This window comes from Chironomus tepperi, unplaced genomic scaffold (genome assembly GCF_022539635.2).
Source record: "Chironomus tepperi strain 1889 unplaced genomic scaffold, CSIRO-AGI_Ctep_v1 contig_196, whole genome shotgun sequence".
NCBI lineage: Eukaryota > Metazoa > Arthropoda > Insecta > Diptera > Chironomidae > Chironomus > Chironomus tepperi.
This window is the reverse complement of record NW_027226318.1, coordinates 1343500-1357377: the sequence shown is the minus strand read 5'-3', so window position 1 is coordinate 1357377 and position 13878 is coordinate 1343500. Positions and strand designations below refer to the sequence as shown.

The 13878-nt window shown below is 33.2% G+C and overlaps 2 protein-coding genes and 1 long non-coding RNA gene across 4 annotated transcripts; 2 read left to right on the top strand and 1 right to left on the bottom strand.

The window, feature by feature from the left end:
• The first annotated feature begins 117 nt into the window (after positions 1-117).
• On the top strand, positions 118-2194 carry LOC139089981 (uncharacterized). The gene is made up of 6 exons (XM_070639646.1): positions 118-348; positions 483-729; positions 781-819; positions 886-1052; positions 1810-1831; positions 2001-2194. Exons 1-6 carry the CDS (start codon positions 118-120, stop codon positions 2069-2071), a joined length of 777 nt encoding a protein of 258 aa, XP_070495747.1. The 3' UTR covers positions 2072-2194.
• Positions 2195-2394: 200 nt separating this feature from the next.
• Positions 2395-6845, bottom strand: trp (transient receptor potential). The gene is made up of 12 exons (XM_070639533.1): positions 6246-6845; positions 6126-6183; positions 5720-6034; positions 5612-5655; positions 5369-5559; positions 5158-5310; positions 4573-5083; positions 4382-4516; positions 4102-4315; positions 3765-3987; positions 3545-3707; positions 2395-3482 (listed from the first exon to the last, which is right to left on the bottom strand). The coding sequence occupies exons 1-12, from the start codon at positions 6821-6823 to the stop codon at positions 2537-2539; spliced, it is 3531 nt and encodes a 1176-aa protein (XP_070495634.1). The 5' UTR covers positions 6824-6845; the 3' UTR covers positions 2395-2536.
• Positions 6846-11795: 4950 nt separating this feature from the next.
• On the top strand, positions 11796-13875 carry LOC139089873 (uncharacterized). Of its 2 annotated transcripts, XR_011544338.1 has the most exons (4): positions 11796-12038; positions 12103-12363; positions 13041-13207; positions 13281-13875. It is a non-coding gene; the product is annotated as an uncharacterized lncRNA (long non-coding RNA). The 2 variants fall into 2 exon arrangements; XR_011544337.1 differs by having other exon boundaries at positions 11796-12363.
• The last annotated feature ends 3 nt before the right edge of the window (positions 13876-13878 follow it).

Here is a 13878-nt window from a genome sequence, read left to right as displayed (position 1 = left end):
TTCTGATGGAATTAGTAAATTAGCTGTAAGCACATCCTATGACATATGTTGACTTAGGTTCTTTTTGGAATTTACTGAGTTTGGAAACAAAAATTTTGAAGTCTAGACGATGCTGGAATGGTTTTACGGACTAAATTGCTTGTTTTTATTGTCTGCCTTATTGTATTCATTGGTTATGCTGAAAATACAACACAAAATTCATTTAGTTCCAAAACAACAAGTAAACCTACCAAAGCAAATTCCAAAACTACTCGACAACCTTTCTTAAATATTACAAAATCACTAAAAACATTAAAAATTACAAAGAAAGTAAAGGAAAATAGAAATAAAGTATTTATATCATGGGTTGTAAGTATTGACCATGTTATGTGGTTAATGGAATAGTGTGGAATAGTGTTTCATGGCACACAGGTTGTCCATCATTCCATTAAGCTCTCAAAATCTGAAATTCTTTACATTCTGAAATTCCTCACAATTTTCAGAAGCAAAACAATAAATCCTACAGTGACTACATCAAAACAAAAGATGAAGCTGCACAGGACTTTTGGATCAATTACAACAACATTAAGATTCATAATTTAAGATCCAATGAGACTTACCAAAGAGATCTGCAAGAGCATTCCGATTTGAATTTTGAGGAAATTAAAGAATACAGGATGGGAATTAATATGGATTTATTTAAGAAAGATGCAGTTCCACTTCCCAATTTACCAAATAATTACAGAAAGGGTAAATTTTAAAATAGATCCTTAAGCCTTTCTCTCAATTTAGTCATTGCAGGTGATGTTAATTACACTGATCTATTTCCTCCAGCAAAAGGTAATTTGGCAGTTCCAATTATTGCCAATCATTTGTTATTAACCCTTCCAATTGATTAACTTTAAGATCAAGGTTACTGCGGAGCTTGTTGGGCATTTAGTGCTGTATCTATTTTGGAGTACATTTCTAGGAAGAATAACGGAAGCGATATCCTTTCCGAACAATGTTTAGTCGACTGTGATACAGGCGATGGAGGATGTGAAGGAAAGTTAATTAATTTATTAAAAATTGAAGTTTAACTAACTCCAGGCAAGTCTAATTTTGAACAGGTGGTTGGCCTGGAAATGGACTTGCATACGTTCGAGATTACGGTATTTCAGATGGGACACTTTATGAATATACAGCAATTAATGATACTTGCCTGAAAGATGAATATCCTTCAATTTTTACGATTGATGAAGTTTGTACTTACTATTTAAACGGCGATGAGGAAAAGTTGAAGCAATTAGTGAATATTGGCCCTGTTGTAGTCTGCATTGGTACGACTGATGGCTTCACAAGTTATAGTCGTGGTATATTTTATGATAGACTATGTCCGAGAAATAAAGTTGATCATGCTTTGGTAAGAATTGTCAGTAATAAGGAGAAGAACGGTTTGATTTAGAGTTGTATGTAGAGACTTCCAGGTGTAAAGAGGGTGTGCATATTAAGAATTTGAATCTGTTGACTTTAAATCAAACTGGAAGTTTTCCTTGGTTACTGACAAACAGAACTTGAAGTCGACTCGATTTTATGAAACTTGAGTCAAGTCGATTTCAATCTCTGCTTATTAATCTCTGTTTTCCATAGACAGTTGTTGGATATGGTTCAGATGGTAAAGGCAAGGACTACTGGATCGTCAGGTATGTTGTTATATGCTTTGTGATATATTATCAAACATTGGAGTATTATTCAAGCTATTTTATAGGAATTCTTGGGTGAGTAGGAAGTTACCTTGAGCATTGCTTCTTTACTGTCTGTAAATATATTGAAAATCATTCTTGAATCCAGGGACTTCATTGGGGAATGAATGGTAAGTTGTAATATTGTCAGAGGGTGGAAATCTCGAGTGGAAAAAGCTGTCATACATCCAGTTATGAACTTGATGTTCAACCGATTAATCTCAGCTTGTTGCACTTGGGAATTGTCATGGAAGTTCATGTCTAATCTGTTTAATAACATTAAATTCTTAAACTATTAAGGATACGGACTGATGGCAAGGAATAAGAAGAATCATTGCGGAATTGCCTCATATGCCATTGTGGTTTGCTAAATAAATTCAATGTTGATTAGATCCAGCCAGGAAGACAAATCGAAATAAAAATATTTTGAAGCTGATCTGTCATCGGAATCATTAGCATATAGCACCAAACAAGATAAAGTATTCAAATTAGTAACTGCCAGAATTAAGAATAACAAAAAAAGTTAGACATAAAGTTGCTTTTACTTGATGTTTTTCTTTCCTTCCTTTCTGTGACTGCTTACTGAAAGATAAATTTCCTAATTTGTTAATCTCCAACATTTTTCTTGAATCCAATGTTTAATTAAAATGTTTGTAAATGTTTTATTGCTTTTTATTTTACTTCTCTCGTTTTTTTAATGATGCTTAAAAAGTTTAATTAATCTTCTATTGAGTTCGCATGTTCCTTATCCACCTTTAATCTTTGTATGAATAAAAATACTGTAGATTAATAAGATTCAGCTTAAAATATTGATTATAAATATGTTGAGTAGTCATCTACAACCATCCAGTCAATGTTTTGCCAGTTATTTTTGACTTTCCTTTGTCAGTGCTTGCAATGCTTATTGATGGACTTGGTGGATGTGGAGATAGATGAGCGGAAGTATCTTGGGAGTTTTTACGTCCTTTTGGCACATTTGGTTCTGATGGTTCTGGAGTTTTGATTTCAGGTATATTGACTACTGATGGAGATCTTGATCTCGTTGGCGGAACTGACTTTGTTTCCTTTTGTGGTGACTTTTCTAGATCAGAACTAGATTTAGATGGAGTTGCTGGACTATCTGATGATGAAGATTGTGGTGATGATATCCTTGGAGACATAACTTTTTTATCAGGAACATCAAGGCTGTTTCTAGGACTAGAAGGTAAGTCAGATGGCGTCTCAATTTCTTCTTGAATTGGAGTTCTAGCTCGAAAGTCTCGTTCAATTGACATTGGGAAGTTCTGTAAATCTGCGCCATTTGGTCCATTCACAGGAGATGCTGGTGGACTGACTGGTAATGACTTTTCAACTTCTACAGTTGTTAAATCTCCATTTTGTAAAATAACTTCTGGATTCTTAGGAGCTTCTCGTTTCTTTAATATTCCAGCATTTGCTTTGAATCTGTTTAGAGCTCTGGCGCCTCTTGTTCTTTCCAGTTCATTCTCAATCCTTATCTTTTCACCTTCTGTTTGATCATCTTCAAATTTAATTTCCTTCTTAATCTTTGTTGTCATGAACTTAGCATAAGCAATTCTTGTTGTATGACTAACATCAGCAAGCTTTGGATTATATTGTAGTAAATTGTTAGTATCCATCATCAATCCTTGAGTCTGAGCACTCATAATATGCCTTCGTAAGCTCTGACGTGATTGTTGACGTTGTAATGCTTCCGATTTTGAACCAATTGGATTCCTGATTACAGTATTCTTACGTACAATTGCATTCCAATCCTCTTGTTTGCTGTGGAAATTAAATAAGTGGGTTATAAGGAACAACTTTTTAAAATAAATAATCATATTTACTTTTTGGAACTTGTTCGTCTGCCAATAACTTTAGCAATTGTACTGAAAACATCCTTAGGCTCTTTAGCACTCTGTAAGGATGCATTAAGAATTCCTTCAACGATTCCAATTTGAAAGTCTTTCAAGATTCTTCTTTCCATGATTTTTCCCTTCTTGCCCGAAACTAAAAGATTAAATTTAATTAAATTAAGCTTGTTTTTGGAAGATCCTTAATACCCACCTTGACTGTCATCTTTAGAGACTCTCGGTGTCTTCATACCATTCTGCTTAAATATATCAATCAACTCATATCTCAATGTACTAATATCTTGTCGAATTTCCATGACGTCATCTTCGGTAATGCCAGAATCATCTCGTTTCCTTTGTTCATCACATACAAAGCGTCGTACTAATAATTTCATGACATTATCGTGACGTAGGCGAGCTTTATCACGAGAACGTTTCTGTTAACAGATTGAAGAAGATGTGAAAAGTTTTGGAATCACAAAAATGCCAAAAGGTACAAAACAAATTAAATTATATACCCAGCATACTGTAGAAGTTTTAAATCAACTTACGATTGTACTTGTGGATGATAACTTGCCCCTTCCACATTTCAATAATTTTACTGTTGGAAATAGATTGAATGGTGCTGGAAGTGTCGTACCGTCATCGAAATAACTTATCCATAACTTGGAGCGTGCAAACTTCCATTCAGAATCACTTCTTTCGGATATGATTTGGTAAGAGTTGGACATCATGGCAATAAGCATATTTAGGAGTACGATGATACTGTTGGATGGATATTAAGAAGAGTTTGAGTAAGTTATGGAAATTTAGACATTGAAGTTCACTTACTTGATGACACTGTAGCTGCCAAACATAAGCAGTGCCCAGAACCTCGTGAAACTCTTAATTCCAGTCAAATCAAATGCCATCAGATCGACCAGACCAAATGAAGCCCAAAACAGTGACTGCGATGTCTCGAAAAGACTGTAATAGAAATAATTATACTTATTGACATTAAATCCTGTCCATAAACTACATACTTTGCAAATCGCCTCCATATACCGCACGCCTTTTCATTATTATCGAAATCAGGAAGTCCACTGGGTAAATGATAACATTTATTTTTCTCTAAATCAGCATAATACCACATGAGTTGATTCAATCCACATCCAAATGCAAACAGCACTAACGTATAGATGAAGAAGAACTTTATAATATCAATTATCATACGTCCTAAACTGACTTGAAGTGGTCCGAGATGGGGATTAATTGAGAATATATGAACAAGCTTTAAGAATGAGAAAATCATGCCAGCTGCAAATGCGCCTTCGGATAAAAGCATTGGATCATATGGAGACCATTCTTCGCGTGGATACCAAGGATTTAGTCCTGCCTTAGCATCGCGATGAACTGTATACCATGACGTTAAACGAAGACTTATCCAAGCAACATAAAATGAATTGGATATAAAGTCAACAATATTCCATAAATCTGAGATGTAGTCCAACAGTCCTTCCGAATAAAGCGAACGTATTTCTCCCCATATTAAGCCTTAAGGTATGGATAATAAAAATCATGACAATGATAATTAAATTGCTATTGTTAGAGACACGACATATACTTACTAACTATGTAGACCATACATGCGCTCTCAGCTATTCCCGGTAATGCTCCGCGTTCATGTCGCTTCCATTCATCAAGTAGTGAGTGTATCCATGAGTTACCAAACCATTCTAGAAGCAGAAATTCAACACGTTGTGATGCAGCACCAAGAAGAGCTGTAAATAATGAATTTAGTCAGTCATGGAGTACTTATAGATGTAGTATGGAACTTACTCAAGAAGCAGACGTAACTAGCCGAGTGAGTGATGAACTTAACAAAAGGTTTCTTCATAAATTTTCCGATTTCCGAGTTTGGGGCAAGCATGTAAATTGTACAGTATACTGGGAAGCATGAGGCGAGCTTTATGACTTGAAATAGTTGTCCGACCATTCCTTTCCGTCTGAATCCTGGAAGTCCTTCATACCTGAAAGTAATTTGATTAAAATATAGTTTACGGCAGTGGATATGACTCATACCAAATTTTTGCGAGCAACTGTTGGACATTTGGATGGGCTACAAACTGAAATAATAACAAAATATCAAAATTAATCACAGTCAGCTTGTCGCACAGCACATTAATTAACCTTCTTCTGCTTGTACTTAATGGCCAGTTTTAATCGATCCAATGTTTGTCTCTCGCCTGGTTCCCAATTCTCACCACTCGGATTATAATTGAGCATGATTTCCAACTCATTACTAGTTCTTGCATGATCCAATAATGCCGTTGAAAATTCTTGGACATTCTTTCGCATGTTATTGTACTCAACACGAAATTCCGTTTCCATACGACTTAATCGTCTCAATTCCCAGCTTAATTCAAATGCAGTTAATATTGGATCCCGTGAGCTCAATGCAATCAGAGAGCTTGCTGATAAGGCTTTGTAAGCATTTATGCGTGACTGTATTAATGAACAAAAAAAAATGACACAATAATGTAATAATATTTTATCGTTAAATGTCATGCTTATGATAAAATGTCATTTAGGTCACCTGAGAGTGTCGTAATGAATCTGTTTCGCTTGACAATACACACTCATCGCATCCACACCTATTAAGTAATATTGTCATTATTAAGGATCTTAATTGCTATTCCAATAATATTTCACATACCGAACATCATGCGGCATTGGTAAACTGGCACCTCTGTCTAGAAGAATCTTGAGAATTTCATAATTATTTTTATGGGCAGCAAGTATTAAGGGTGTGATGTCCTGAGTAAAACTTGAGCTACTACGATCGACTGATTCCCAACTGTATGGTTCACCTGCAACATGATTTTCTTCTTCCCATTGCAGAAGAGTGTCCACAGCTTCAATATACTCTTCCTTAATTGCATGCAGCAGTGCATCCTTAACTTGAATTCCAGCTTCCAAGAGTAGCTGAATTAATTCAATATTTTCATTCTCAATTGCTGCAATAAGTGCTGATCTTTGTAGTGGATCTACACAATCAATGTTCAGATCTTCAGGACGTCCTTGATATTCAGCTATTAACTTTCGTACTGTCGCACAATCACCACGTTCAGCACTTAGGAGGAATTTCTTCTCGACATTTGTCAGCACAATGTCGTTAATGATGTTAAGATCATCATCATCAGCTTTTGTTCCTTCCTCAATTGCAATTTGATTCAAATTATTCTCGGATGGACTTTGGGAATTTACTAAATTTTCTTTCGATTCTGATTTCATTTTTTACTATTTTTTTATTAAGCACTGCTTCACATGTCTTTCACTGTTAGTTCCAGTTGATAATTATTCCACTAACTTGAATTATACAATTTAATCCTTTTAGTTCCTTTAGATTTTTTTAATACTTTTAACTCGTTATGTCAGAGACTGCATATATGCTAAATTATGAACGTAATGATGTCAGTTCCTATCATGATATGAAGTGGAAATCGATTTATTTAGAAGATTAAAAAAAGTTTTGAGGACATACATGACATGTATCATATTACAGTCATCAAATTGATGAATGGCAATGGACAAGATATTAAATTGAAATACCCAAAATATTATGAACTTTGGTGCTTATGTATGAAAAAAGGTATGTGAGTAAATGCTCGGAAATGAATTGTGTATATTAATGTGTGTCGTACACAATAAAATGCGGAGGCAATAAGCTTATTTGACCTATAAATTTAGCGAAACTTCCTGGTTTTCTTTATTTTGGTGGAAAAGTGTCATTTAAGCAGTTGTGGGCAATCGATTTCATTACGCGTCTTTTTGATACTGTTGACATTTTTTTGTGTATGCCTTAATTGTTGATGCTTTTCATGGACGACAATGATAAGAATGTTCATGGACATGAGATTCAATAAGATATTTTGGGATTTTTTTGAAAAGAACTTGCTGCTTTAGATATCAATGTGTCAATGTCCAACAATAATACGTAATAGACTGAAATCTATTGTCATAATGGACAATAGCCGAACAGATGTTGATTGTATATTTTTGATGTATTAAGGATTAAAAAATGTTCATATTGCATAACTTCCTTTGTTAAATTCGGAGTTTTAAAATGCATTGGATATAATATTTCACAACCAACCATGGAAGTCTGATTCAGATATTGTCCTGCTTATGTAATTATTGGCGATTTGTTTTTTTATTGAAGGTTGTTCTTATTAAAATGTCCTTCGATTTATGTTAAATGGATTTATTGGTGCTGTTGCTTCAACAGAAACCCATAAATAATATTGAAAAGTTAAATAGACTAGGTCAAAGCTTTCTGAGAACGGATGTTTTTGGAAATTTGCACAATTCTCAACTTGTAACGGTCATTTTAGTTCAAAATTTGAAATAGGTAAGAAATATTATTGAACTTTGAAAAACATTGAAATTTCTGAAAATTGCAAATTAAAGTAGAATCTGTTTGTTTTGCCAGTTACCAGCAAGCAAATATCATAACTTTGAACCTTAAATTAACTTAATATCAAGTTTAAAACAAGGAAATGTGCAAGAAATGACTGAAATTTCCAAAAAATCGTTTTAAAATTTCGTAAACAAAGTCCCGAAAAGTTGAATTTTGAACTTTTTTGAAGCTCAACGGACAAAGTTCCGTTCAAGAGTTATTAGGTCCTCATTAAAGTAAGCTTATTCATTCCTAATGATTTGTAAACATCCAAGTTGACAGAAATGTCACTAATCATAACACCAGCAACAACAATCCTCGCCTTAACTGCCCAATTTCAGTAATGTGATCAATAATTCCATTTTAGTTGTGGACATAGCAGAGCTAGACACAATATTTACATTAATATGACTTCACTTCTTTACTTTAAATTGAGCAAATTTTCCTTGAGCAATAAAGTTGACTAATTTAATTAGTTACATAAGAGAATTGGAACTGGAATAATTTTTCATGACTTAATTTGAATATTTTGCATGTTCCAGCTACGGAGCTTTGGAAAAGTGTCAGTCAAAGAAAATTGCTCTGCCATTTTCCTCAATCAAGTCATAAATCTTCATAATTAACCTATTCGAAGTTGGAAAGGAAGTTATGCAATCAGAAATTAAGCTCCAACATAAAGCACAATTTTTTTCTAAGAATTCCTTGCCGTCGTTTCCTTTATCGGAAAATAATTTTCACACCTTAATTTCTGCTATCCAAATTTTGTTGTTCAATAGGAAAAGGCTTAGAAATTTTTTGTTGCTCACTTCCACTATATTATATTTTTCTTTGTTCTTATTCCTTCCGGTTGTTAACGGTTAAAGTCTCGACAATAACTGAGGAAAGTGGACTTGAAGAAGCTAACTCAAAAGCTGAAATGTATCTAATTAAATTAGTTGAATTATTTCATTGCCTTTCCATTCTTGTGGATTAAATGTTTTTTCTATCGTATGGATGCAGAGTTGCCATGAAAATTGGTTTCGTCGGTTACGGGATCATCTAGTATGATTGGGGTTTGGTGACATAGGTATGAAGAGACATTATGATTTGTGAGTCTTGTGTCATGTCGTTCGTTAGCATTTAATAAGCTTTTAATCATGGCTAGGACTCAGGATACTTAGATAGACCCGAGCGACACAATGTAACAGCGAACCACACTTTTCGTCATAAAATAGGTCGAAATCAGCCGTTTCGGCGTTGTCAGAAGAATTTTGCGTCTTGAACATGTGCTGATCGGGAGAGTTACAAGCCAGAGACTGGATAGAATTGATTAAAGTCTTACAATCTGCATTTATAAACAAGATACGAGAAATAGATCGAAGACGGCTATGATTTTCTATGCAACAGTTGACGCGACAGCGTCTGTGACATTGTCTATAATCACCAACATCGATGACACAATTTCAGAATATACAATAATTTATTTCCACAGCCTTACATCTACTAGCATGCTTACTCTGTTTCTTACATGTGCCAAAAGACGATTGTTATGAAATGGAATCAAGCAGACAGAATGGAAAAATAATTTACGTGTTGATGGAATTCCGCATTAAAATACATATTCTACCGGCAATTAGTCATCGATTTAGGCTCGAGAAGCCTTAAAAATTTACAATCAAGCTTATTTTTCGTGAAGAGTTGAAATTTGATGCACAGCACGTTCTATGGATTACTAAATGTGACATACATTAAAGGTCAAGATTACTTCTTTTTATTTCAAGGTATCTTCTGGTCATGTTATTCAAGCATAAATCCTCGTCATAATTATTCTCATTCACTTTCTATGAGCACGACTTGCCAGAACGTCCTTCAAATTCCCACAAATAATAACAATAAAATACACTATAAATATAGAATAGTTTGTTGCGCATTTATGAAGCTCATTAAGGTATTCATATATGCACTTCTGCTTTTTGCATAAATCGCAAGCTTTTTCTCATTAGGTATTAATAAATAACTCGACTAAGCGTTTAGTAGAAAGTAATTTTTCCACGTTATAAATTGCAACCCAACCATTATGCCTGTATATTTCTAGAATATATAATAAGCGCTGGACTAGTCCTGCTTTTATTTTTTTCTCTTCATTTTTAAGGTAGACATAAAAATTTTTATTTCTTGTTTCCTTTTTGTGCCTTTTTTTCGTGAGCATGTTTTTGATTTAGGTAGAATTTTCTTAATACTTTGAGCTTATTAGAGCTTTTATGCATTTATTTTGGTATAATTAACTAGAAATTGCAGAGGAAAAATTTGTTTTGTTTACATTTATTGGAATTTATGGCTTATAATAAGGGAAGAGGAAGTGACTCGATGAAGCATTTTGTCACATTTTGGATTGAAAAACTCAAGCTTTCTTAGTTTACATCAATTCAAAATTCAAAAATTTGGAATTTCGTAAATTTTCATATCAAAACCAGCTTTATGCTTGTCATTTTATTGATCTTTCTGTGATATATTGCTTATGTTTTGGATTTGACTAGATCCAGGACTATTAACAGGGGCAAGAATATAAAAACTTTAAATTTTTCAATTGAGTCCTAAAGCAATCAATTCAAAACGTGAGTCCTTTACAAAAATGAACCAAGAAGACTAACAATAAGCACCCGAACGTTCAAAACATATCCTTGCAATGGGAAAAACCCATAGGTGTTGACATTAATGGAATTTAAACATTAAATATTTAATCAACAAATATCCAATATTTTTATGCAGTCAGTTTTCTGTCGTCAAAGCACATTATAACCGACAAGGGATCATTTTAATACATAAACATTACTGTCAGCATGAACTCATAATAAAACGTAGTTAATGGAAGTAAAATTCATCAAAAAAATATGCGCTCTGTCAATCCGGATGATGAAATATTTCCAATACCAGGATTAATCAAAACAGAAAAGCAAGCGGAAGGAGAATTTTAGTTATATAGTCAAAGGCTATTTAAGGAAGAAAGAAAACATTAAAGTTGTTTTGCTATTTGAACTCACTCTCTTATTTATAGTGTTCTTGGCCTCATTCTTTCCATATTCTTTTCACCTTTAAAGTTAGTCTTTCTGCTCAACTTTTCATGCCAACTCAAATTCTTCAAATACTTTTAATGTGTGTTCATGCAACGTTGTATAGAGGATGTCCGTTAGTGATGTGATGCATTTGAGGAAGTGGTTCTAATGGCTTTTTGACCTTGAATTTGAATTTTGACAGGATTTTGAGCTTTTTTGAAAGCTTTTTGGATTTTCATTTTGAGCTTTTTTGACATTGAACTTTTTAAGCTTTTTGAACAGACCAAATCACTCTAAAGGTCTATTGAGTGACTGTCACTGACAAACAAACGATGCTTGGACATAATTATGCTGTCCGCTTGTCTGTCATGTGTACAACAGAATAACGCATGCTGATTAGGTCAACTGGTCCTGACTAATTGACGTCACTTCCAAAAGACCTATTCATATACCCAACAAAATACAAATGATGGATATGAGCTTAGCAGCTGATGGATTTAATAACACAATATTCATCATGAGACGCAAAGTGCCGCACTCATAATCATTAATCCAAGATTTAAATGGATATCTTTTTAACAAAAATCATAAATAATGCACATTATATCTTGTGTCTGAATGAGCTTCTTGAGTATAATTCCGTGAATAGTGAGAGAAATTTTTAGGAGAGTTTTTCACTATGATTGCAATCGACAGAATGAAAGGCATGAAAAAAAGAAAGAAAAAAAATAATTCTATAGTATAGGAAAAATTTTCGCTCAGTCCGCGACAGCCAGTCAACGAGTTGTGTTGTTAAACATTTTTATTCGAGGATTAAAAACTATCAAGTTTTAGTCATAGTTTTAGTGTATTTGTTCCACAAATTTGTGTAATTATACGTTCTAGCCTGCTACGACGATAAGCAAGGCACGACTTTAATGACTGTTGATCACTATATTAATCATAGTGTGTAATCAAAACAAATATATGAAATATTTAGTCCCCGTGTAGACATGCAAGCTGGAAGGAATCGCATTTTGTGACTCTCATTTCCTCATTTACTTTCTATAAATATTAGAGACTTTTCTTCTCTTTCCACACAGATATTTAAGCCGACGACACTGAATATCTATTAAGAAAAATTGTGAGAAATTTTTTTTCCTCGAACCTTTCCGTTCAACAAAAGAATAAAAAGAACAAATTTATAGCTTGTTGACTGTTTTGTGCGGTAAACGCTCTATTATAATACACAAAATAAATACGTACCGGAGTACAAAGGGAATTTAGATGAACATTATGAAAAAGAGAAAAATCCTCATGTGTTATTTTTAATAGTAAATTGTGTGTGCGACAGGAGATTCAAGGTGATTTGCTATATAGTCATTGTAAATGAAAATGACGGCCAAGAGAAAATAAAAATGAAGTCCAAAGGCTAATTTTCAGCACATGTTTAATTAAGTTGAGAGCTACATAGTTGTGATTAGTCTGTATATTTTTAGACACGTGATAAATACGCTATTGTGAATTTTTAGAACAACTTTTCGTCCAACAATTTTTAGTACATTAAATTGAGCCAAAATGAAAATTGGAGAATTTTAATGATTTTGCTAGATGTAACTGCTCTGGATCTATAAATCACTAATATTTATGTTGTTAAGCATAGGACTATCATAATATTGATTTACATTAAGCTTGTTTAAACAAGAAATTTCACAAAAAATGATTGAGTTTAGTACAACAAGAGTTATTGATAATGTTTCTAGGTATAGCTTCACTGGATCAATTAATCATTGAAATTTATGTTGTTTCGCATAGAAACATCAATACTACGATGGACATGCAGCTTGTTTTAGCATAAGATATTGAAAAATTCGAAAATCTCAATTTGGATTGTTTTCAAAAAAATAATTAAGAATATCCATAAATAGCCAAACAATGCGCTTTGGACGTAATTCCTCAATCAATTTAATACTATCGTGCATTCTTTTCCTTTATGATTTTCCTAATTTTCTTTTATATTCTATTCTTCATTCATTCGTAGCGTGGTGTAGCACGCGTTGACTATTTATTTCTGTATCTGGAGTTTATTGTGCGAGACATCCACTATATACCTATATGAATAATATCCAATTAAAAATAACTTAAAGAGATGATGGACAGAGTATTGTCATACCAAACAGCAATGAGAGCAAATTCAACAGACACAAGGTGAGATATCTCACAATATTAAGCCGTTGTCATTTATAGCATCATAAAATATACTTTTTTATTGCTTTTTTAGTGGTTTTGATATTCGTCAATATATTAGCAAGAGAACATGTATAAGTCTTACTATGTCCATTGCATTTATTGCATTAATTTTTGGATTCCTATTAGGAAAATTCACAAGTGACCGAAATCATATAATTAAGGAAAATCAAAGACGACTAGATTCAGTTCATCGTACAGTAGTGACACAAAGTGAGGTTGATCGAATGATTGATTCTGTGTCAGAGGCAGCACAATTCAAATTAACGACCAATTTTAAGGAACAATATGCTAGTGAGCAAGGTGCTAATACATATCATTCATATTTGGGACAAAATTTTACAAGTTGTTTAAATCAAGTGACTTATGACATTTCAAATCAAGATTTAGTGGATTTCCTTAACAACCTCTTAAAAAATTACTACAAAATTTATCTTAAGTGCTCTCGAGATCTACGGAATATACTACTTAAAAATGATTAATTTATATTGTTTTTTGTGTGACAACAATTGTTCTCTATTTTGTAAATCTTGAGAATATTAATTAGGTATGTCTAGCTAAAATATATAAATATTTGTTTAATCTGGTAATAAATGACATTTTGAGTCCGTTGGACATGTTGTGCAAAATTA

Excerpts from the sequence above, each read along its gene's own strand:
- LOC139089981 (XM_070639646.1), top strand. The coding sequence starts at position 118 with ATGGTTTTACGGACTAAATTGCTTGTTTTTATTGTCTGCCTTATTGTA. Across the intron at positions 820-885 it reads TCTATTTCCTCCAGCAAAAG|ATCAAGGTTACTGCGGAGCT; the intron begins GTAATTTGGCAG and ends ATTAACTTTAAG. Across the intron at positions 1,832-2,000 it reads ACTTCATTGGGGAATGAATG|GATACGGACTGATGGCAAGG; the intron begins GTAAGTTGTAAT and ends TAAACTATTAAG.
- trp (XM_070639533.1), bottom strand. The coding sequence starts at position 6,823 with ATGAAATCAGAATCGAAAGAAAATTTAGTAAATTCCCAAAGTCCATCC. Across the intron at positions 6,035-6,125 it reads ATTCATTACGACACTCTCAG|TCACGCATAAATGCTTACAA; the intron begins GTGACCTAAATG and ends TCATTAATACAG. Across the intron at positions 3,988-4,101 it reads TATCATCCACAAGTACAATC|AAACGTTCTCGTGATAAAGC; the intron begins GTAAGTTGATTT and ends ATCTGTTAACAG.